The sequence below is a fragment of the Balaenoptera ricei genome, chromosome 11, assembly GCF_028023285.1.
Source record: "Balaenoptera ricei isolate mBalRic1 chromosome 11, mBalRic1.hap2, whole genome shotgun sequence".
Classification (NCBI taxonomy): Eukaryota; Metazoa; Chordata; class Mammalia; order Artiodactyla; family Balaenopteridae; genus Balaenoptera; species Balaenoptera ricei.
In genome coordinates this window covers 22041553-22064332 of record NC_082649.1, presented here as the reverse complement: position 1 = coordinate 22064332, position 22780 = coordinate 22041553, and the positions used below count along the sequence as shown (strand labels likewise).

The 22780-nt window shown below is 40.4% G+C and overlaps 1 protein-coding gene across 3 annotated transcripts; it reads left to right on the top strand.

Annotated features, from left to right (window-relative positions):
- The first annotated feature begins 35 nt into the window (after window positions 1-35).
- On the top strand, window positions 36-18523 carry ZNF184 (zinc finger protein 184). 3 transcript variants are annotated; one of them, XM_059938109.1, is made up of 7 exons: window positions 36-115; window positions 373-437; window positions 733-876; window positions 7977-8044; window positions 11464-11590; window positions 11950-12045; window positions 15554-18523. In XM_059938109.1, exons 3-7 carry the CDS (start codon window positions 870-872, stop codon window positions 17512-17514), a joined length of 2259 nt encoding a protein of 752 aa, XP_059794092.1. In that variant the 5' UTR covers window positions 36-115; window positions 373-437; window positions 733-869; the 3' UTR covers window positions 17515-18523. The 3 variants fall into 3 exon arrangements, with proteins under 3 accessions (XP_059794092.1, XP_059794091.1, XP_059794093.1); XM_059938108.1 differs by having other exon boundaries at window positions 37-437; XM_059938110.1 differs by having other exon boundaries at window positions 37-487.
- The last annotated feature ends 4257 nt before the right edge of the window (window positions 18524-22780 follow it).

Below are 22780 nucleotides of genomic sequence, written 5' to 3'. Positions count from 1 at the left end.
GGGGGGGGGCGGTGTTCTCTTCTCCCACCACCGGAAGTGGCCGTTGAAGCCGGCTGTAGGCGTGAAAAGAGCTTGGCGAGGGGGAAAGTCCAGCTGCTTCGGCTCCCTTCACTAGGTTTGGTGATTGTCCCAGAGCTTCTGGACCCGGGATCAGAGCGCGAAAATCGCTCTAGCGGGAGGGAAGCCCAGATATCACTATGGCAACCGCCAGCCCCTCTGGCCGCGTGACGTCACCCCACTCTCTCTCCGCTTGAAGCGGCCTCTGCGAGAGGGAGCTGGGGAGTCCTCGAAGGGGGCTCCCCTCTCCTCCTTTAGTGTGGGACTATTCCGCCCCGATCCCTGGGAGGGCTTTGTTCTTTTGTTCCGGCCTAGGAGGAAGGACGCGAGCCGAGCCCCGCCCTGTTTGTCCACCTTCCAGCTTTTCCGCTCCGCAACAGGTGTGTCTTCTTGAGCCCGCGGGGGTGTGAGCCCACAAGTGTGCACCGAGGTAACCGTCCGAGTAGGTGGGCGCCTCTGCCCAGATTCTAGGGTAGGCGCCAGGGGTTTTTTGGAATCTGGGGCCGAACCTGCGTACTCGATCTCCATTCTGTTTTTGTTCAGCGGGAGTGCCACATGCCTCTTTACTGCTCTCTCCGGGCACTTCTCTTTTCCAAGGACCTCTTGGCCACTGTGCAAAACTCTTGAGGTGTGATTGTGTGACGGTTGCCGCTTACCCCATCTTGTGTCTTTTAGGGCAGCCAGCTTCACTGTGTGTAAGGGCACAGACTCGTGCCGGACATCTGGGCTCCAGAGAGAGGACCCCACTGGAGGGACGCTGCTTGGGAAACCCTGGTGTCCAGATTCCAAGAGGAACGGGATGAGCACCTGAGATGGAAGGTAGTGGGGACGACTTGGGGGAGAGTGGGATAATGGGGGCAAAAGAACAGTCATGACATGAAGATTAAATACTTGACAGAGCTGGAAGAAGTGGAAGGAGGGAACCTTATATATATGAGGATAGAGAAAAGAAACAATTACATCATAGGGAGAGATTCTTATTTACATTATAGAGAGAGACTTGGAGGAAGAGCTAATTCTGCTTGGCTTTGGGATTGGGGAATGAAAAGGAGTAATGATTCAGAATGTCTGTGATCCTCACATGATTTCTATTTATTAAAAATTAGAATGATAATCTTACAGTCAGAAAAAATCTTGGTAATCATCTCTTCAATGCAAGAATCAGTTCTGAAATATCCCTGGCGGATGACCATCTGTTAAGCCTATGCCTGAACAATTATGGCATTAAGCTCCATTTTGGGTGCAGACTATTCCCTTGTTGGTGTTTTCTTTTTTTAGTTCCTTATATGAGGCAGAAGTGCCTTTCCCTGTAACTTCTGTGTTGATCTTAGTTCGTAGTCCCCAAAAGCAAGAGACTGCTCTCTCTTTAACATTGCTGCCCTTCAGATATGTGAATTCAGCTGTTACAACCCCTACTCACAAATTCTTTTTCTTCTCAAAGCAAAATAGCCTCAGTTCCTTTGATGGGTCTCCATGCGATATATCTAGACCTCTTCTCTAAAAACTCTACTGCATGACAGCATGCTTCTTAAAATGCATTGCCTAAAACTAAGCAGTCATTTAGATGTACTTTGAAAAATACCTTAAAGTGTGACATACTATTTCTTTTGATTTGGATATTTCTGCTGTTTAGTATCAGATTGTATTTGCTTTTTAAAAAATCAGCGATATTATGCTGTTAGTCCTAGATCTTTTTTACATAAACTGCCATGAACTAGATTTATGTCATCCTTGTATAATAGACTTGTTTTTTATCCTTAATGTCAGGACTTCACATTTATTATGATTGTTCAAATTTTTCGGCCAAGTGTTCCAGCTTGTCAGAATAATTAATAATTGATATTAACTTGGTTATTCAGTGTTTTAACTGTCCTTTCCAACTTTATGTCACTAGCATATTTAATGAATATTCCTTCTCTTTCTTCCTACATGTCATTCAACAGGTCAGGGTAAGGACAGAGCCCTGTGATATGTCACTGTAGACTTCTTTCTGTATTGTCATTGTCTTTACATTCTGTAGGTATGGCTATGCAGTCAAGTTTGGTTTAACCTAGCTGCTATCATACGGTTCTTTTTCTCGGATTTGTTTAATATCATTAGAGATCTTAACATTATTTATATTATTTATTTAGGTTTGAGCTATACCTTATATTTGTCCTCAGCTCTTTTTTTCTAAAGGTACAAAGAATCTCTGTTTTATTTCTTGCAACTGCATGTGTATCTACAATTATCTCAAAACAAAAAGTTTGATGAAAAAAATCAACTGTTTCATTCTATCACCAATGAACAATTGGAAATTGTAATAAAAATAATAATTCCATTTATAATAGCATCCAAAATATGAAACAAGAATATATACCAACAAAAATATGCAAAATCTCTACACTGAAAGCTACAAAATATTGCTGAGAAAAGTTGTTTCCAGCTTATTGAGATATAATTGACCCTGACATTGTATAAGTTTAAGTTGTCCAGTGTTATGATTTGACCCACCTATATATTGCAAAATGATTACCACAGTAAGGTTAGTTAACCACATTGGTCACCACACATATTTGGTGCAGTGTGCATGTGATGAGAATGTTTAAGATTTATTCTCTTAGCAACTTGCAAGTGTATAATACCGTATTGTTAACAATAATTACCATGCTGTACATTAGATCTCCAGAACTTATTTGTAACTTAAAGTTTGTAACCTTTATCCAAAATCTCCCCATTTCCCCCGCCCTCCATCCCCTGAAAACCCTCAGTCTACTCTTTGTTTCTGTGTTCAGACTTTTTAGATTCCACATATGAGATCATGCAGTATTTGTCTTCCTCTTTCTTATTTCACTTAGCACAATGCCTTCAGAGTCCATCCATGTTATCCCAAATGACAGGATTTCCTTCTGTTTTATGGCTGAATAATATTGCATTATATATGTGTATGTGTGTGTACATTCCCACTGTTTGTGGGAATGTAAATTGGTTTACCCACTATAAAAAACAATATGGAGATTCCTTAAGAAATTGAAACTAGAACTACCATATGATTCAGCAATCCCACTTCTGGGTATGTATCCAAAGGAAATGAAATCACTATCTCAGATATCTGCACCCCCATGTTCATTGCAGCATTATTTACAAGAGCCAAGACATGAAAGTAACCTAAGTGTCCATCAGTGGATGAATGGATAAAGAAAATGTGGTATATGTTTATATTTCCATATTGGCTATACCAATTTACATTCCCACCAACAGTGGACAAAGGTTCCTTTTTCTCCACATGCTCACCAACACTTATCTCTTGTCTTTTTGATAATATTCATTCTAACAGGTCTGAGGTGATATCTCATTGTGGTTTTGATTTGCATTTCCCTGATGATTAGTGATATCAAGGACCTTTTCATATACACTGGCCATTTGTATGTCTTCCTTGGAAAAATATCTATTCAGGTTCTCTGCCCATTTTTAAACTGGATTATTTGTTTTTATGCCATTGAGTTGTATGAGTCCCTTATATACTTTGGATATTAACCTCTTATCAGATATATGATTTGCAAATATTTTCTCCCATTCCATAGCTTATCTTTTCATTCTGTTGATGCTTTCTTTAGCTGTGCAGAAGGTTTTTCGTTTGATGTAGTCCCACTTGTTGCTTTTTCCTTTTGTTGCTTGTGTTTTTTGGTGTCATATTGAAAAGATCATTGCCAAGACCGATGTCAAGTAGCTTTTTCCTCCTGTTTTCTAGGAGTTTTACAGTTTTAGGTCTTGTTTAAATCTTTAATCCATTTCAAGTTAATTTTCATGATTGGTGTAAGATAGGGATTCTGTTTCCTTCTTTTGTATGTGATTATCCAGTTTTCCCACCACCATTTGTTGAAGAGACTGTCCTTTCCCCATTAAGTATTTTTGGTCCCTTGTCAAATATTAGCTGATCATATATAGGAGACTTTGTTTCTGGGCTCTCAATTCTGTTCCATTGGTATCTGTGTCTATTTTATGACAGTACCATATTGTTTTGATTGCTGTAGCTTTATAATATAGTTTGAAACCAGGAAGTGTGATGCCTCCAGCTTTGTTTTTCTTTGTCAGGATTGCTTTGGCTTTTGGGGGTCTTTTTCGATTCCATACAAATTTTAGAATTTTTTTTCTATTTCTGTGAAAAATGCCATTGGAATTTTGGTAGGGATTACATTTAATCTATAGATGACTTTGAGTAGTATGGGCAGTTTAACAATAGAAATTCTTCTCATCCATGAACACAGGATGTCTTTCCATTTATTTGTGCCTTCTTCAAATTCTTTCATCAATGACTTATAGTTTTCATTCCACAGATCTTTCATCTCCTTGGTGAAATTTATTTCTAAGTTTTTTATTGTTTTTGATGCTGTTCTAAATGGGATTATTTTCTTTATTTCTTTTGCAGATATTTCCTTTTTAGTGTATAGAAACACCACTGATGAAATCACTTCCTCTTGTCTTTACTGATTGGCTTTGGGAGAGAAATACCCTCCATCAGCAGTTCTGTTAGGGATTCTGAGGCTTTCTCAGATCTTCTATGCATACATCTGCTCCATGCTTTTTGTTCCCTCTTGAGGGGGATTCTTAAGATTGTATGCCTTCTCAGTCCTGCAAAGCCAGGCTGGGTGCTAACAGCTTCACCTTTGCTTTTCCTTGGTGGTGCTGAATGCTCAGGTTGCTTTGGTTGCTTTCTCCAAATCATGCAGAGTCAGGCTGGCTTTCTCCAAATCATGCAGAGTCAGGCTGGCTTTCTGTGTGTGTTCATAGCTATCTATAAAAGCTCCTCTTGCCACCATTAGGGTGTGCACAGAAAGCTGGCCATAGGTTGTGGGGAGGGTGTATAGGAGAGGTGCATGGAGCATTGCAGTTGGGAGAATCCACAAGTGAAGCATCCCCAGTGGCTCTTTGGCAGGCTTCCTGATGGAGTCTGTGAAGTGGTTAGTAGGATCCATGTTCCTTTGATATGCCCTCCAAGTGCCCCGACTGCTGTTCTCCCAGCTGCTCTCTTCCCCTCATTCTCTTAGGACACCTCAGTATTCTGGATGAGGTGAGAAAGAAGTGGGTATCTTTGGTGGTGTCCTATACTGCTGGGGAACCTGGGCACTCACATGCTTTCACTTTTTCCCGTGAGAGAAATCACAGGCCAAGAAGACCTTCTTGGCACTGAGCTGTACCTCCTTGGGGGTGACACCGGTAAAATGAAACTGTTCCTCTTACCCTCTTCAATGCATCCATCTTGGATTTTTTGTTGTTGTTCCAGTGGTGTGCTGGAACTTCTGTGCTAGACTCCTGGACTTCCACAAAGACACTCTCATCCATGGATGATTGTCTAAATCAGTGTTCTTTGTGGGGAAGATGGTAGAAAATTCTTATTCCACCATGTTGATGACATCACTTCCCCCCTTCTCAGCTCTTTGCCCCTTATATCTTTCATAAATATTCTTTTTAATTCTAACTTCCTCAAAATTAAATCAGCCCAAATGGTTTCATTTTAAGGCTTTGCCTTTTTTTTCTTTTTGGAATTTTTCACAATTGTATAGTTAGGATTAACTTTCATGAGCCTCTGTCCCTTATAGTCATGGTAATATTTGTAACACTTACTGAACATTTACTATTGCCAGGCACTTAGTTGGTTTCTATAGCTGTTACTGTTGTTGGTTTTGTTGGTTTCTGTTACTTGGAATCAAAATCATCTTACCTAAGACATTTCTCTTTATTCTGTTTTCCTAAAGTCTTGGGTACATATCTGCCTATGTACAACATTTCCTCAACTTTCCTCCAACTAACATCTTCATTTTCTTCTCAAGATTTCTTTTACAAGACAGTTTTCCATTACTGGTCAAATTAAGTCTGGAATAATAGTTCCTTTTATTGCTTCCTCTACTTTCTGAGAATCGGACTTTCCCATCAAGCATTACTCTGAATAGATTCCTCCAAGAGCAAAGTTGGTTTCTGTTTTGTTTATTGATGTATAAGTTACTACATTAAGTGCACAGATCTTAAGCGTACCAGTTGATTAATTTTTATATATTATATACCAGTGTAACCACTACCCACACTAAGATATGGAATGTTTCTAATGCCCCAGACGTCTCTCTTGTGTGCCTGCCCAGTCAGTAACCCTCCAGAGGTAACCACTATTCTAAGTTTTTGTACTTAATATACAGGCACACCTCAGAGATATTGTGGGTTCAGTTCCAACCACTGCAGTAAATCAAATATTGAAATAAACTGAATCTCATGAATTTCTTGGTTTCCCAGCGCATATAAAAGGTATGTTTACACTATACTGTAGTCTATTAATTGTGCAATAGCACTACGTGTAAAAAAAAATGTATATACCTTAATCTAAAACTATATGTTATTGCTAAAAAACGCTTAACATCATCTGAGCCTTCAGCAATTTATAGTAGTAGCATCAAAAATTACTGATTATAGATCACCATAACAAATATAGTAATAATAAAAAGTTTGAAATATTGCGAGAATTACCAAAATGTGACACAGAGACATGAAGTGAGCAAATGCTGTTGGAAAAATGGTGCTGATAGCCTTGCTCGACATAGGGTTGCCACAAGCCTTCAATTTGTAAAAAAAACACAGTATCTGTGAAGTGCAAATAAAGTGAAGCAGAATAAAACGAGGCATGCCTATAAATGTACTCATACAGTATGCATTCTTTTTTTAAAAAATTAATTTATTTATTTTTGGCTCGTTGGGTCTTCATCGCTGCGCATGGGCTTTCTTTAGTTACAACAAGCAGAGGCTACTCTTCGTTGCAGTGCACGGGCTTCTCATTGCGGTGGCTTCTCTTGTTGTGGAGCATGGGCTCTAGGTGCGTGGGCTTCAGTAGCTGTGGCACATGGGCTCAGTAGTTGTGGCTCGCGGGCTCTAGAGCACAGGCTCAGTAGTTGTGGTGCACGGGCTTAGTTGCTCCGCGGCATGTGGGATCTTCCAGGACCAGGGCTCGAACCCGTCTCCCCTGCATTGGCAGGTGGATTCTTAACCACTGCGCCACCAGGGAAGTCCCAGTATGCATTCTTTTGTGTTTGGCTTATTTTGCTCAATATTGTTTATGAGATACATCCGTGTTGTTAGGTAAAGCAAGAGCTCATTCTTTTAACACTGTGGAATAATATTCTATTGTATGAATATATCACAGTTTATCCATTCTGCTGAAAGACGTTTGGATTGTTTCTAATCTGGGCATATTATAAATAAACCTGCTGTGAACAGTCTTGTACAAGTCTTTTGGTAGACATAACCCCTCATTTCTCTGGATATATGCACAGGAGTGGGATTGCTGAGTCATAGGGCAGGTGTACATATAGCTTTGGTATATACTGCCAAACAGTTTTTCTAAATGATTGGTAAATGTTTACCTCCACAGCAATGTACAAAAGTTCTAATCTCTCTGTATTCTTGCCAGTAGTTAGTATTGACCATGTGTATTTAAGTTTAGACACTCTGGTAGGTAGGTAATATAGATAAGTATATGTCGTTGTGATATGTAATTTATATTAATAGCAACGTTTCAAAGGGCATGGGAAGACTTTTGGAAAGTAACCTGATTATTAATTCATATTTTATATGTAGCAGAGAAGGCAGCAGAAATATTTTGCCTCACTTAATGAGGAATGTAGATTGAGTTGTATGATCCATGTGACTGTAAGTATCTAGGGGCAAAATTGTGAATCTTAAAGTAATACTTTAATTCCTAAGCCTACCCATGAGAGTACGAAGGTCCTAGTCAGCAGTTACGTTGCTTCTTTTATTGGATTTTGAGAAGGAAATGGCTTCTCAAATGGCAGAAATAGTTCCTGCTGTTTTCATATAGAAAAATAAGTGGATTTTGTGGATTGCTGGGAACAGCTAACTTGGACAGGATTCATTGTGGTTTCTTTTTTCTCCCCTAGATCTGTCTTCTCCAGAGTCTGCCCTTCTCCAAGGGGGATGTACTTCACTCCCATCAGCTAGTTTTCAGGTAAGTTGGGATTTCCTGAAATGTCATTTCAGTCGTTAGAGTGGGATTGTGTATTCTTTTGCTGTGGGTTATATTTAGCTGAAAACCAATGTTGGCAATTCATTCTGGGCTCCCATCTGCCAACCACTTTTTTCTTAGCTCTGCCTCTCCAGCTTAACTAATATATTCACCACTTAACTTCTTGCTTACGTCTTGCCATGTGCCAGTGATGAGAGAGCAGAAGAAGTACAAAACTTGATACTTTACCTGAATAGACCAAATAACTGCTAAATATTAAAAAGGTGAAATGAGTACCATGGAAAACAGAGACTCAACAAAAATGTATGTGGTCTGGAGGGGTTAGGAGAGTTTCTGCAGTTCTTGCTTCTTTCCTCTGTAGCTCCCTTCCCTACAGTACTCTATGTGAACTCTAGTCACCTTGACTTCCCCAAACTCTCAGCATTACCTCTTCAGTTCAAGGAGTCTGCTGGGTAGCTCCTGGGTTCCCCTTCCCTGCACCCCTGCCTGGACACTCTCAAGGCAGTAAGCTGGAGCAGTTGTAGGGCTCACTTCATTTGTTTCCTGATTCTTGGGGATCACTGTTCTTTGTTATCTGAGATTCAGTGCCTTGGAAACTGTTGTTTCATATGTTTTGTCTGGAATTTGTTGGTTATTTTAATGCAGGAGGGTAAATCCAGTCCTTGTTAATCCCATCTTGGCCACAGCTTGATCCTTTTGAGGCTTGGTTTTGAACTGTAAGCTTTGTTAGGGCTGACCTAGTGTAGCCTTATTCTAGGACTGTGTTTCATGGGGTCTGTGACTATACTTTAGTTCAGTGATTTGCTAGGATGACCCACCCAACCCAGCAACATAACTCAGGGATAGAGATCATTACAACAAAGGATACAAAACACATCAGAAGGAAAAAGATATTTATAAGAATCCAAAGAAAGCAGGTGCAGGCTTCCAAGTCCTCCTTCTGTGATGATCACACAGATGTACTTTCTCTAGAGCTGTTGTCCACAGAGACAGAGAAATGTCTCTACCCAGGGAAGTCTTCTTGAGTCTCACAGTCCAGAGTTCTTAAAGGGAGCTGATCACATCAGCGTGTACTTGCTGTTGACCAGCCATGGTGCAGACCTCAAACTAGGCACCACATGTGCATCGTAAATCTTCATGTATATTTTAAACAATGCTGACAGTCTGGTACATCCTGTCCCAGTGCTCCAGGCACACAATAACATCGTCAATCAGTGACTATATAAACATTAGTTTTCAGAGCTTGTTTAAGGTTCAGAAACATGGATCCAAGTGTCCCTGGAGATTAGCAAGGATTGGGCAAGCCGGACTTGCTGCTTTAACTCTTTCTTCACAGGCTAAACTTGTGCTGCTCCTAAAGTGCGCTGGAACTGTTTGTGGGAACTGATTGTGCGTATGTCTTCTCAACTCTGGGTTCAGTTATGTCACATTGGTAACTTGATATGGCCTGTGGAGATAGTATTTACACCAGAGTTTTGGAGCTCCTCCTCTGTGTATCTCCCTTCTCTCTAGCATCTATCCTGCAAATTCCCTGCCTCTGTAGTCCTGAGCTGCCACCTTTGTTTCCTTAGTTCAGTGAGACCACTGTGTCTTGCTCAGTTTCTGCCTCCAGGCAGGAGACTGAAGGGTCTGTGGGGCTCATGTGATTGTCTCCCTTCTCTCAGGGATCACAGTTCTGTTCTGACTGCTGTTCAAAATACGAAAGCACTTGTTTCAGTTATATTGTTGAGTTTTACAGTTGTTTACACTGGGAGAGCTAGTCCAGTAGCTCTGTCGTGGTTAGAAGTAGAAGTCCCAATAATTTATTTATCTATTTTGAAACAAAATTAACTCACTTGCCCAGTTTCAAATACATAATAAATAAAGAAAAAGTAGGAAGTTCCCCTGCATTGCCTCAGAGTCCGACTAAACAGTCGTACTGATAATATTCGGTAGTGTATTCTTTTAGCTTTTTCTCTGTGCATTTACATAAAAACTTTCCTATTGATAAAAATAAAAATGGGATAATACCATGTATGCTATTTTTAATATGATATATATTTCCTAATCAGTACATATAGAGACACTTTATTTTTAAAATGTCTGCATAAGCTGCTTTAGTATGGATGTACCATGAATTCTTTAACCACTATCCTATTAATAGACATTTAAGTTTGCTTTTTTTTCCCCTCACAATGTTGCAAGGAAATTTTTACATATGTCTTTGCACCCTGAAGTGTTTCTAAAGAATAAATTCCTACAAGCTATAAATCTGGATTGAATGACATATGCTTTTAAAGTTTTGATAGATCCTGGCAGAGTGCCCCCTGATAGATTGCATTAGGGCCCTGTTCCCACCGTAATACACATGAGCACTTTAAGCAGTGTTCGCTAATCTGGTATCTCATTGTTTTATTATGTTTTTCTTGGAGTGGAACATCTTTTCATGGTTTGTTAACAATGGTTTGGGTGAATTGCCTGTTTGGGTTGTCGGCCTTTTTTGGTTATTGTTGTAGGTTGTTCATCTTTCATCTTTTCTGCTAATTATTTGTAGCAACTCAGAATATTGCATTTTATTTATGGTTTCTACAGAAGTTTTACATTTTTATGTGGTTTTATCTGTCAGTCTCTGTCTTATAATTTTTGCCTTCCACATATCAAGCTTATAAAACCATTTTTCTGTCTTTTATTCTATTTTATTTTTGCTTTTTCTTTACAATTCAGTCTCTAATCCAGCAGGTATTTTTGTGTATGCTGTGAAGTAGGGAACTCACCTTAATTTATTTTCTCAAATAGACAGTCATTTGTTATGGCACCATTTCGTGAATAATCCAGCTTTTTAAAACTAATTTGAAAGTTGCTTAATCCCATTTAGTTCTTATAAACATGGCTATATTTTGGGGTTCTCTGTTTTTCATTGAGTTTTATTCCATACTAGACCACTCTGTTTTAATTTATCTTTATCTTTCGGTATATTTTGGTATGTTACTTAGTATATTTTGAAATGTGGTAGGGTAAGTCTCCTCCTCAAATTCTTTCAAAAACATTTTTGGCTGTTCTTGCACTTACAGGTAGTAAAGCATATTATTAATGTTAGTAGGTATACTCTTAATACTTGATATATCTTGGAACACAGAGATCATGATGATGATGATTATGAAGATAACAGTGGCCAACATTGACTGAGCACTTGTTATATGCTAGACCTTAAATTAAGCATTTAATATTGAACATTGCTTATTTAATTCTTGCAATAATCCTATGAGTCACGTTTTGTTTTTTATCATTTTACAAAGGAGGAAATATCAAAATCATTTTTTCAGATAGCCCAGAGCTTGCCTTACTTCTGTCAGTATTGCTAACTTTACCCCTTTCCGAGGTAAATCCTTTATGGCTAAGCAGAAATATGTTTGGTATTTCAGGAATCAGTGACCTTCAAGGATGTGATAGTGGACTTTACCCAGGAAGAATGGAAACAGCTGGATCCTGTACAGAGAGATTTATTCAGGGATGTGACATTGGAAAATTATACACATCTGGTCTCTATAGGTAAAGATGACTCCTCTGCATTAATATCTGGGGGTGTGGAGGAGGAGGGTGCTCTTGTGCTTAGGTGAGTTCTGCCATTAAGGAACCAAAGATTCCTAAACTTTGAAAGGCTCTGAAAAGGTTTCTCCTCTCTAGCAAGTGGAAGGACAAACTAATAATTTTTCTGAACCCAGATCAGTTCCCAAGTTATACCACATCTGGGAATGTATAACATGGAAGCTATATGTGCTTTATATGCTTTACTCCATCTGATTTGTCCACGTATCCTTTCCTCTAAAGACAAAGTGATGAGACTGAACTCTGATACAGCACTTTTCTCTCAGTGCAGACAGGTAACTTTTTTTTACCCCTATGAGCAGGACTCCAAGTTTCCAAACCTGATGTGATTTCCCAGTTAGAGCAAGGGACAGAGCCATGGACTGTGGAGCCCAGCATTCCAGTAGGTGCCCTTGGAGGTAAGTAATGGATACCCGGCAGATGCGTGTTATTGACACTAACCACCAGCCTGATGAGAGGATTTTACGTCTGAAATGTAGATGTACTTGCTTCTCTTTAAAGTGTCTCCTGTGGAGAATGGGAAGGCATCTGGACTCTCTTATGCTTTGTCAAAACACTAAATGTCTCAACATGTATTCTATTTTTGTACTCCTTTCAAAGGAGTTATTATCCTTCTTGCTTTTTTCTAAAGGCAACTTCTTGACATGGAATCTGGATTCCTCCTTTCCCAGCCTCCTTTGGGGCCCTGGTCTCATAAGTATTACCCCACTTTTCACCCTTACAGTGAAGGGTGAAATTATTACCCTTTTCACCCTTTTCTTTTTGGATCTACAGCCTCCACCCCCAGTACCTTCAAACAGAAATAGGTAATCTAAATTCCAAATACTTTTACTCAACACTGTTAATCTTTCTGGCCACCATCCAGTCTGCCTTCTTGCTTTCCCAACCAAACTGTGCAAAAGTGAGTTCCATACCTGTAGCCGTCATTTCTTCATCACCTGTTCCTGTCTTAATCTCATTGTGTAGCTTCTGATCGTATCACTTTATTGGACTGCCCTTGAAATTTTGAATAACTTTCTTGTAAACCATCAATTCCCAAACTGCACAGAGAGACTTCTTCAAAGATCTGACCCTGAAAAAATGTACAAACTTAGTCACTCTAGGTAAGGAATATATCTCCAGATTTAATGAGGTAGGAGTAGGGGGTCCTTTTTATGGGGAGAGACAATGCATGCCATGTTCAAATTTGGCAAGTACTGGATTAGCTAAAATTTAGCAGGTTTCTTACTGGAGGACCACTCAGAATTTTTTTTTTTTTAATTTGTAGTTGGGAATTATAAATTTCCAACAGGGTGCATAGAATGTAACATTTCTCTCCCCTGTCCTCCTAACTGTGATTCCGTTTTTTTTTATACTGCACCTTTAAAATCTTTCTTTTAAAAGATGGTTTCATGGGACTTCCCTTGAGTCCAGTGGTTAAAACTCCTCCCTTCCAATGCAAGGGGCGTGGATTCGATCCCTGGTCGGGGAACTAAGATCCCACATGCTGTGCGGTGCGGCCAAAAAAAAAAAAGATGGTTTCATGGAACACAATTTAGAAAACTAATTTTTTAAAAATAAGAACTTTGTTAACTTGTGCTTACAGTTTGTCAACTTTTGGAAAGTTACACTGAGGTGGCCACTGGCCCTGGGCCTTGTCTGCATCATTTTCCTATCCTCTTCTCTAGGCTGTCTTGGTGACTTGGCCCCTGCAGAATCGTGATTGTATTCTGATATATATTCTGTCTTACCGGTCTACGTTGTTCTTTTGCAACCTGGATGTCAGCACCTTCTATTATCTCTCCATGCACAGGGGTGTCGAAATATTGTGGTCAGTGCCCTTCGACTTTGCATATAGTAAAGTGAGAATTGCTTCCTGCAGTAGGAATGGTGCTGTTCAGTCTGGCCCTCTGGAATTTTCTCCAATCCTTCATTCATTACCCCACCTCTGATATTCTGGTAACTCTTTTGGTTAGTGCGTAGACAATATGACAATGTGGATGATATTGGTCACAGTCTGTTGCATGTTTATTGCTTTCAACTGGAACTCCAACTTGAGCTAGAGATCAGTCACTCCCACACTCTTTTTGCCTTTAACAGCATCTGACTCCATGGTCTCCATATCCTTTTCCCTGTGAAGTACTTCCCAGGAGCTATTTTTTATGGCTATCTGCTGTACAAGTATATCCTTAGTGTCATTTTTGTTGATGAAAACATATCCATTTCTTATACTGATTGGCTGTTCCCCAAAACTTGTGTTACATTAATCATCTTGTCCCTGCTGGAGAAGCACTGCTGTTGTGAAGCTGCCTGCACTTCTGCATGCTGATGCATGCTGTACCATTTCCTATGGTACCAGGTATGGAGGGGATGGTAGGCAGCTCTAGGTCCCAGCCTTGCTTCTCATGTTTGCAGTGATAATGGTGGTGACAGTGACTGGGCTGGCAGCACAGGAGATTCAGGGTTCTCTGGGGGTCTGCTATACCTTCCCGTTACCAGTGGAACCAAAGAAATGCTGTTTTATTTTATTTTATTTTTAATTAACTAATTTATTTATTAAGTTGGCTGCATTGGGTCTCCACTGCTGCACACGGGCTTTCTCTAGTTGCGGTGAGCGGGGGCTACTCTTCGTTGTGGTGCACAGGCTTCTCATTGTGGTGGCTTCTCTTGTTGTGGAGCACAGGCTCTAGGCACGCGGGCCTCAGTAGTTGTGGCACACGGGCTCAGTAGCTGTGGATCGTGGGTTCTAGAGCACAGGCTCAGTAGTTGTGGCACGTGGGCTCAGCAGTTGTGGCGCATGGGCTTAGTTGCTTCACGGCATGTGGGATCTTCCCAGACCAGGGCTAGAACCCGTGTCCCCTGCATTGGCAGGCGGATTCTTAACCACTGCGCCACCAGGGAAGTCCAAGAAATGCTGTTTTAAACACAGCCTTTTTTTCTTTACTGAATCTGCCAGCATTGACTACCCTGTCATCTTTCTTGTCTTGGCACAAGACAAACTATACCATAGTAGACAATAGAGTAGTGTAACTCTATGTCCTGATTATGTACTTTTCTGGTTCTTTGTTTCTTTTTTTTTTTAACATCTTTGGTTCTGTGTTTCTTATATTCTTTTGTTTGCTTGCTGAAAAACTGCTTTCTTTCATTAGCATATTTTATTCATCCCATTACCCTAAACACCCTCAAGGATCTTCCCCCATCGCTGCTTTTTTTTCACGTACATTCTTATGGCTTTAGCTATTCTTTTCCTTCTTCTTTTGAGCTGATATTTTCTATCCTATATTTGAACATTTTAGTTATCCTGCTACTTTTGGCATCTTCCACCCCCACAAATACCATTATAGTCTAGTCCTCCATTTCTCTTCCTAATTCTCAAAATGCCTAGTGTTGAACTCGTTATCTTCCTCCACCTAAATTATTTCCTCCACTATTTACAACTTTCTAATTTTAGCAGTGATATGACTATTTTGTCAGTTTTCTAGGCTAAAAACCATGGAGCCATAGTCATGTCTTGTGTTTATCCTGTCTTGAAATCATGGTTCTTAGACTTCTTGTTGCTGTTCACTGGCAAGGAATCCCAGTTCAGACTGCCTCCTTTAGAGTCAGTCCATCTCTGTCTCCTCTTATCTATCTGTGGTCACTTTCTAAATTTACTATCAACTTAAATGGAGTTCCCTTACTGGTTCTTAGAGATTATCTATGAAATTGAATTAGACATTCTCTTGCTACTCTCATATTTTATTTCTCATTCTCCTTAGCTCTTTCCAAATTTCTCCCCAAATAATAGGGCTGTGTTTGAAAATCCTCAGAATTTGCTGAGGGCTTTATTTTTGGTTTCATTAGGTCATTCCCACAATAACACTTTTGTTGTGTGTTTGTTTTTTTTCCCTCAATTCAGAGAATACTGACATTTTCTTTTTCTTTCAGACTGGGAGACAAGACCAGAAAATAGCGTATCAGTCTCAGAGCTGGACATTTCTGAAGAAGAGCCATCTCCAGAGGCAACAGTAGAAAAGCACAAAAGGGATGATCCTTGGAGTTCCAACGTCTTAGAAACTTGGGAATCTGAAGGCAGTTCAGAGAGGCAACAGACAAATGAACAGGCCCTGCCGAGGGAAACAAAAATAACTGACAAGACAATACCTACTTTGAAGAAAGACCATGTAAATAATGACTTTGAAAAAAGCATCAATGTGAGTTCAGACCTTTTAACACAAAAAGAAGTGTCTCCAGAAGAGACCTCTACTAAAACAAATGTCAAACAGAATTTAAAGCCGGTTAAAAAAGAGAAATCTTGTAAGTGCAATGAATGTGGGAAAGCTTTTAGTTATTGTTCAGCTCTTATTCGCCATCAGAGAACACATACTGGAGAGAAACCCTACAAATGTAATGAATGTGAAAAAGCCTTCAGCCGGAGTGAAAACCTTATAAACCATCAAAGAATTCATACTGGAGATAAACCATATAAATGTGATCAGTGTGGAAAAGGCTTCATTGAGGGTCCTTCTCTTACTCAACATCAAAGAATTCACACTGGAGAAAAACCCTATAAGTGTGATGAATGTGGGAAAGCCTTTAGTCAGAGGACCCATCTTGTTCAGCATCAGAGAATTCACACTGGTGAGAAACCATATACTTGTAATGAGTGTGGAAAAGCCTTTAGCCAGAGAGGCCACTTTATGGAACATCAGAAAATTCATACAGGAGAAAAACCTTTTAAATGTGACGAATGTGATAAAACCTTTACCAGGAGCACACACCTTACTCAACATCAAAAAATTCATACTGGAGAGAAAACCTATAAATGTAATGAATGTGGGAAGGCTTTCAATGGACCCTCAACATTTATACGTCATCATATGATTCATACTGGTGAAAAACCATATGAATGCAATGAATGTGGAAAAGCCTTCAGTCAGCACTCAAACCTCACTCAACATCAGAAAACACATACTGGGGAGAAACCTTATGATTGTGCTGAATGTGGGAAATCCTTTAGTTACTGGTCATCCCTTGCTCAACATCTAAAAATTCATACTGGAGAAAAACCTTACAAATGCAATGAATGTGGAAAGGCCTTCAGTTATTGCTCATCCCTTACTCAGCATCGGAGAATTCACACCAGAGAAAAGCCCTTTGAATGCAATGAGTGTGGAAAGGCTTTCAGTTATCTCTCAAACCTTAATCAACATCAGAAGACTCATACCCAAGAGAAAGCTTATGAATGTAAGGAATGTGGGAAAGCCTTTATTCGGAGTTCATCTCTTGCTAAACATGAAAGAATTCATACTGGTGAGAAACCCTATCAGTGTCACGAATGTGGGAAAACCTTCAGTTATGGCTCATCCCTTATTCAGCATAGGAAAATACATACTGGAGAAAGACCTTACAAGTGTAATGAATGTGGGCGAGCCTTCAACCAGAACATACACCTTACGCAACATAAGAGAATTCACACAGGAGCAAAGCCTTATGAGTGTGCCAAGTGTGGCAAAGCCTTTCGACATTGTTCATCTCTGGCTCAACATCAAAAAACTCACACAGAAGAAAAACCCTACCAGTGTAATAAGTGTGAAAAGGCCTTTAGCCAGAGCTCCCATCTGGCTCAGCATCAACGAATTCACACTGGAGAGAAACCCTATAAATGCAATGAATGTGACAAATCCTTTAGCCGGAGCACTCATCTGACTGAACATCAGAATACTCATACTGGAGAGAAACCTTACAACTGTAATGAATGCAGGAAGACTTTCAGCCAGAGCACTTACCTCATTCAGCATCAGAGAATTCATTCAGGAGAGAAGCCCTTTGGATGTAATGATTGTGGAAAGGCTTTCAGATATCGTTCTGCTCTCAACAAACATCAGAGACTGCACCCTGGCATATGACTCTTCTAGGAACATCGTAAACATAGGGGATGCATTTACTCTAGTTTGTCCTTTTAAGTACAGAAGAATCAGGGTGGATTGAGAAACTGCCAAAAATATTTTTACTTGTCACTGTCATGCTGTGGAATGGAAAGTACATTGAGCTGAAGTAAGCCAATTACGTTGTTAAGCAACTTAGTGACATTGGCAAATTCAGCCATTTTAAGCTTCAGTTTCCTCTGTGAAATGAGGGATTTGGAGTAGGTCATTTCAAAGGTCGTTTGGAGTTTTATATTCGGTTTTGTATATTCACAATATATTCTTGAATAGGATTATTGTACATCAGCATTTTGCTATGTTGCATCTAGAATGTATGCATTTATGCATGTTTTGCCAATAGAAAGCATTTTTGTTTCAGTAACTAGACTGGAGATCTATCATGCTCCTGTTCTAACACATTTAAGTTCTTTAAGTAACCAGTTCCTAATAAAAAGAATTGTAAAGTACCCTCAAATTAATAATTCAGTAATACATAATGGCTTAATTCAGTACAAGTATTAAACCTTCCTATTATTTTCTCTCCTAGTATGTTTTAACATTCTAGAGGTTTATCACAACTACATAGATCCTCTACTACAGCTTAAACCTGTGTTATTTAACCCCAGTTACATAGTGGAATCACTTCAGGAACTTTATAAAATTCTGTTGCCAAGACCCCACCCCCAGTGACTGATTGGCCTAGGGAGTGGGATCCTGGCTTCAGTGTCTTTTTTTAAACTCCTAATGTGTACCCTGGAAAGAACAACTGGATTAGATTTCAGTACTCACTTCCTTAGTAGCTTCTTGTGACTCCTCCTAGAAGCTCACAGATTAGCTGTTCAGTACACATAATGTACTGAAGGAGATGTACACATAAGGTAATTTTGACTGTTACCTTGTTTTGTAAATTGGTTTCTCATGAACTTTGAGAGGTAAGGTCAAATTTGTTTCCTTACCAAAGTACAGAAATTAAACGGCTGTATAAAATAATGGTCATTTTACTTGCTTTTCCTTGGCCACCTGATACCATAAGCAGATGACAGTGTGAGTGACACTTCTGAAGATGGGCAGCCCACAGCCTGCATGGTCATTTGTGGCAACCCTGGTCAAGATAACATTTGAGGCAGAAATAAATATGGGTCTAGCCATAAAGAGATGGGCCCTTATATTTTTTCTAGATACAGTCTAATTATCAGGTCTGCTCTTTTAAGAGTAACTGACAATTTCCTAGCCTGGCCTTGAGAATAGGAGCTCTGAGAACAGGAGGTAGCACAGAAGTTGACCATTATTTATATAAAAGGAGTTCAAGACTCTTCCCACAAAGGAGGTTTGGGGGAGTGGGTGTTGCGGCTTTCTTCAAGTGAAAACAAAAAATGCAGTCATTTTTGCTTATATAAATGCCAGTGACCTGCATCAGAATTTTGTCACCTCCTTAAAGAAGATGCCAGACAGTGAAGAACAGAGTTCAGGAGATAAAGTAGCCATTTAAATCTCAGGACTTTTTTCTGTCATAGTTTTGAAACATCTATGAAGAAATGTCATCTTGGTATTTCCTAATTTCTCAAGGCTTCCATTATGTAGGAATTTATTTATCCCATAGCAGAGAGGTGGACATTAGCAGAGAGGAATGGATCTCAGGTTATAGGATATGCTTTGGTTGGAATCTGAGCCACTCCCACAGTATAAGGAAATGAAGTTTCTATATCCAGGTGAAGGGTCCTCCTGTTTCAAAGGAGATCCCAAAATAGTGAACACCAGAGTCTGCCTGGAATGGACAAAAAGACTCTTGTCCTTTTGCCACTATGATTCCTATATGAGGGAACAGAATTTATTTGGGAATTTGTCATTAACCATGGAAGATCCTACTTTGTTCCATTAATTTGATCTATTCATAGGTACCATCAGATCAAATGCAGGGCACCGAGAATGTGTGATCACTATCTGGAGGTTGCTTGTTAGTTCCGAGTTCCTTACCAGGACCTCCTGTTTTAAGATCACTCATGCAAGTGGTTACTATAGGGCCTGGCCAGCGTGGGCAGTTTCGGTCAGTGGTTCCCCTAACAATATGACAAGAGAAAAGTCAAAGAAGTTTACCTCTCTCTGGATTTGTTTACATCTCAAGAAGATGGTGTGGAGAGGGGAGGGAAAGGGGGACTGATATGAATGACCTCACAGTGTGATGGAACCTGTATTCTAGACCCTGTCTTGGACACACCTCTGCCTCAGATGGGCTCAGGTGGGTGCCTGGGCCATGGATGAACTCACCCTTGCACAGGGGCATTCATCTTGATCTTGGACTAGTGAGAAAGCATGAAGGCTCAAGGTCCAGGTCCAAAAAATATCATTACTGAGGCCTCTGAGCAATGTAGTTCTGAGCAGATTACTTTGGGGCCAGGAGAAATCTGGAACCACAGTTCTGGGAGGCTTATGGCCCAGCATTGCCCAAGATCCCACCTGCCGCGGAGCAACTAGGCCCGTGAGCCACAATTACTGAGCCTGCGCGTCTGGAGCCTGTGCTCCGCAACAAGAGAGGCCGCGATAGTGAGAGGCCTGTGCATCGCGATGAAGAGTGGCCCCCACGTGCCGCAACTAGAGGAAGCCCTCGCGCAGAAACGAAGACCCAACACAACCATAAATAAATAAATAAATAAATAAAAATTGTATAACTTAAAAAAAAAAAAAAAGATTTATTTTCACAGTTCAGGAGTCCAGAAGTCTGAAATCAGTTTCACTAGGCCAATCTCAAGGTGTTGGCTGGGTCACACTCCTTCTGGAAGCTCTAGGGGAGAATTAGCTTGGTGGCTAAAGCAGCATGTGAATTTAATGAGGATGTTTTTAAATAGGAGAGACCTACTAGACTTGTTTAAAGTGATAATGAAATGAGTCACTAGAAAAGGAGAGATTGAAAAGTGGAAAGAGTGTGAGAGCAAAGTCCTAAAGGAGGCAGAAAGAAATGGTGTCTCTGACAATGTTGGGATGGATAGAAGCTAAGTGGTGGGCGTGGAAAGTGTGAAGGACAGAAGGTTGTGCGTGGGGAGCAGATGGCAGGCACCTTTTAAAGGCAGAGTCGGAGGAGGACTTCTGGAACAAGAATTAAAAAGGGAAGGATAAGATTCACCGGTGGGAGAGGAAAAGCATGGGCAGCAGATGCTGTATTACCCACAAGCGCGGGGATTCCTGCCTGCCAAGACCCCAGAGTTCCAGATAAAAGGCAGAATGTTTGCTGGATGATTCATCCACGTGGACATTAATTGATTCAACAAATGTTTACTGAGCAGTTACTCTGTCAGGCACATTGATGTCACTCAGAATGAAATGAGACGTGAAATACAGCAGAAAACTATAAGCCAGATGCCAAAGTCATGTACATAGGAGAGATCAGGAGGAGACTGAGATGCAGGAGAGCATGAAGGTAAAAGGAGTGTTCTGTAAAGAGTTGAGACTTACTTTAGTTTCAGAGGTACTGTGAAAAAACTAATCAGAAGATGGGTCCCAGGAAAAGGAATCAGTCAGCATTACAGAAATGACAATGGAAGTGAAAATTCTTCATTTGGGCAGTGGTCAAAGGATGACTTGAACATGAGGTTGGAAGGAATTAGCTGGCCACACTGCTCCAAGAGGAATGCTAGTATACATTAAAAAAAAAAAAATTATTACAGAAAATTTCAAATAGACACAAAATAGAAAAGTGAACTTCAGTGTATTCTTCACCCAGATTAAACAATAATCAACATTTGCCAGTCTTGTTTAGCAATCCCTCCCTGACTCCCCACTTTTATTTATTCCTGTAATATTTTAAAGTTAGACCCAGACATCATTTGTCAGGTCAGTATTTATCTTTTAACCAATAAGGACTTATTCTTCCTTTTAAGCATAACCATAATATCATTATCACAACTAATAAAATTAACAGTAATTTTTAAAGTTGTTTTGACAACAGCAGACTGAAGCATTTGCTAGGGGTTCTAAATAAAAACACTGGTGTTTAGGAAGCCTGAAAAGAAATGCTAATACAGGGACAGGATTAGTTCTTTGATGGTACCATTAAAAATTATTTTGGAAAATATTAACATGGGGAAAGTTCAAGATGTATGTATATAGTAAATCCTTTGTTACGTATAAACTATAACTTTTTTGTTATGTATAAACGTGTACACACAATCCATCTCCATATCTAGCATATGCAGATACACAGATATAAGAAGAAAAAAAAAAGTCTGAAAGAACATTTACTAATATGTCCAGGGATTATATGAGTGATGGGACCAGTGTTTATTTTTTGCTTTTCATCCCTTTATGCTTTTCAGGGTGTGTGCGTGTGTGTGTGTGTCAGGGTGAGGGGTTGGGTGGCAGGGAGAATGTTGAGGAAGGATCGTGGCCTCTTTAAAGGAGCTGAATTAATATTTAGCGAAGAAAGTGACTCATCTTCAATCTCACAGTCCACAAATCAGAAAAGCGGATTAATACAGAGTAGGCACGGAAAACACATGTTAAATGAATAAAATCTAACGGAAAAGAGTGGAAGCTTCACTCTGATTTATCAATTTTTTAGAAAAAGAAGTGACAGAGATTCAAGCTAGGATACCATCCAGAAACGTGGCGTGGCACCGCCCACCCCGACAGCCTTTAGAATCTTCAGCAGAAAGTCGATGACGTCACATAAGGTTTTCAGTAAGGATGGGAGTTGGTCCTAAGACTTCTGGGAAATGGAGTCTGGGCGCTGTGACGACTGCGAGTCTCCGAGGTTTCTGGGAATTGTAGTTCTCAGATGTAGTATCAGCTCTTTGGCCGATCTTGCTTCAGAGCGCCCCTGGGGAAGCGAGAAGATGGCGTCTGGGGTGGTCGCTGGCCCCCATCGGGTGGTTCTAGGAGTGGCCATCGCAGCCTTGATGGGGGGGACTGGAGCACACAACGGTCACCATGAAAGTCCGGGAGCACAGCCAAAGCGCAGAGCTCTGAGGCTCTTACCCCCGCGGTGGTCTTCGCACTCTCGCGCCTCCTTCCCTACCCGGGTTCCCGAGGAATGGCCTAGGCGTCCGGACGAGCGAGGACTGGGAAGGCAGCTGGCCTCCGCGGGAGCCCCTGCAGGGCTCGCAGAAGAGGGCCCACGCCGAGCGCCTGGATGTGGGCTCCGTGCAAAGACGGAGATTATTTTGAAGACATTGTTCAGTGTGAGTCTAGTCACAGTGCTTTTGGCTGCATTGGAAAACCCTCTGTTTCTCCTTAGAATAAAGCTCCCCACACCAGA

Excerpts from the sequence above, each read along its gene's own strand:
- ZNF184 (XM_059938109.1), top strand. Across the intron at positions 11,591-11,949 it reads TACACATCTGGTCTCTATAG|GACTCCAAGTTTCCAAACCT; the intron begins GTAAAGATGACT and ends CCCTATGAGCAG. Across the intron at positions 12,046-15,553 it reads TCCAGTAGGTGCCCTTGGAG|ACTGGGAGACAAGACCAGAA; the intron begins GTAAGTAATGGA and ends TTTTTCTTTCAG.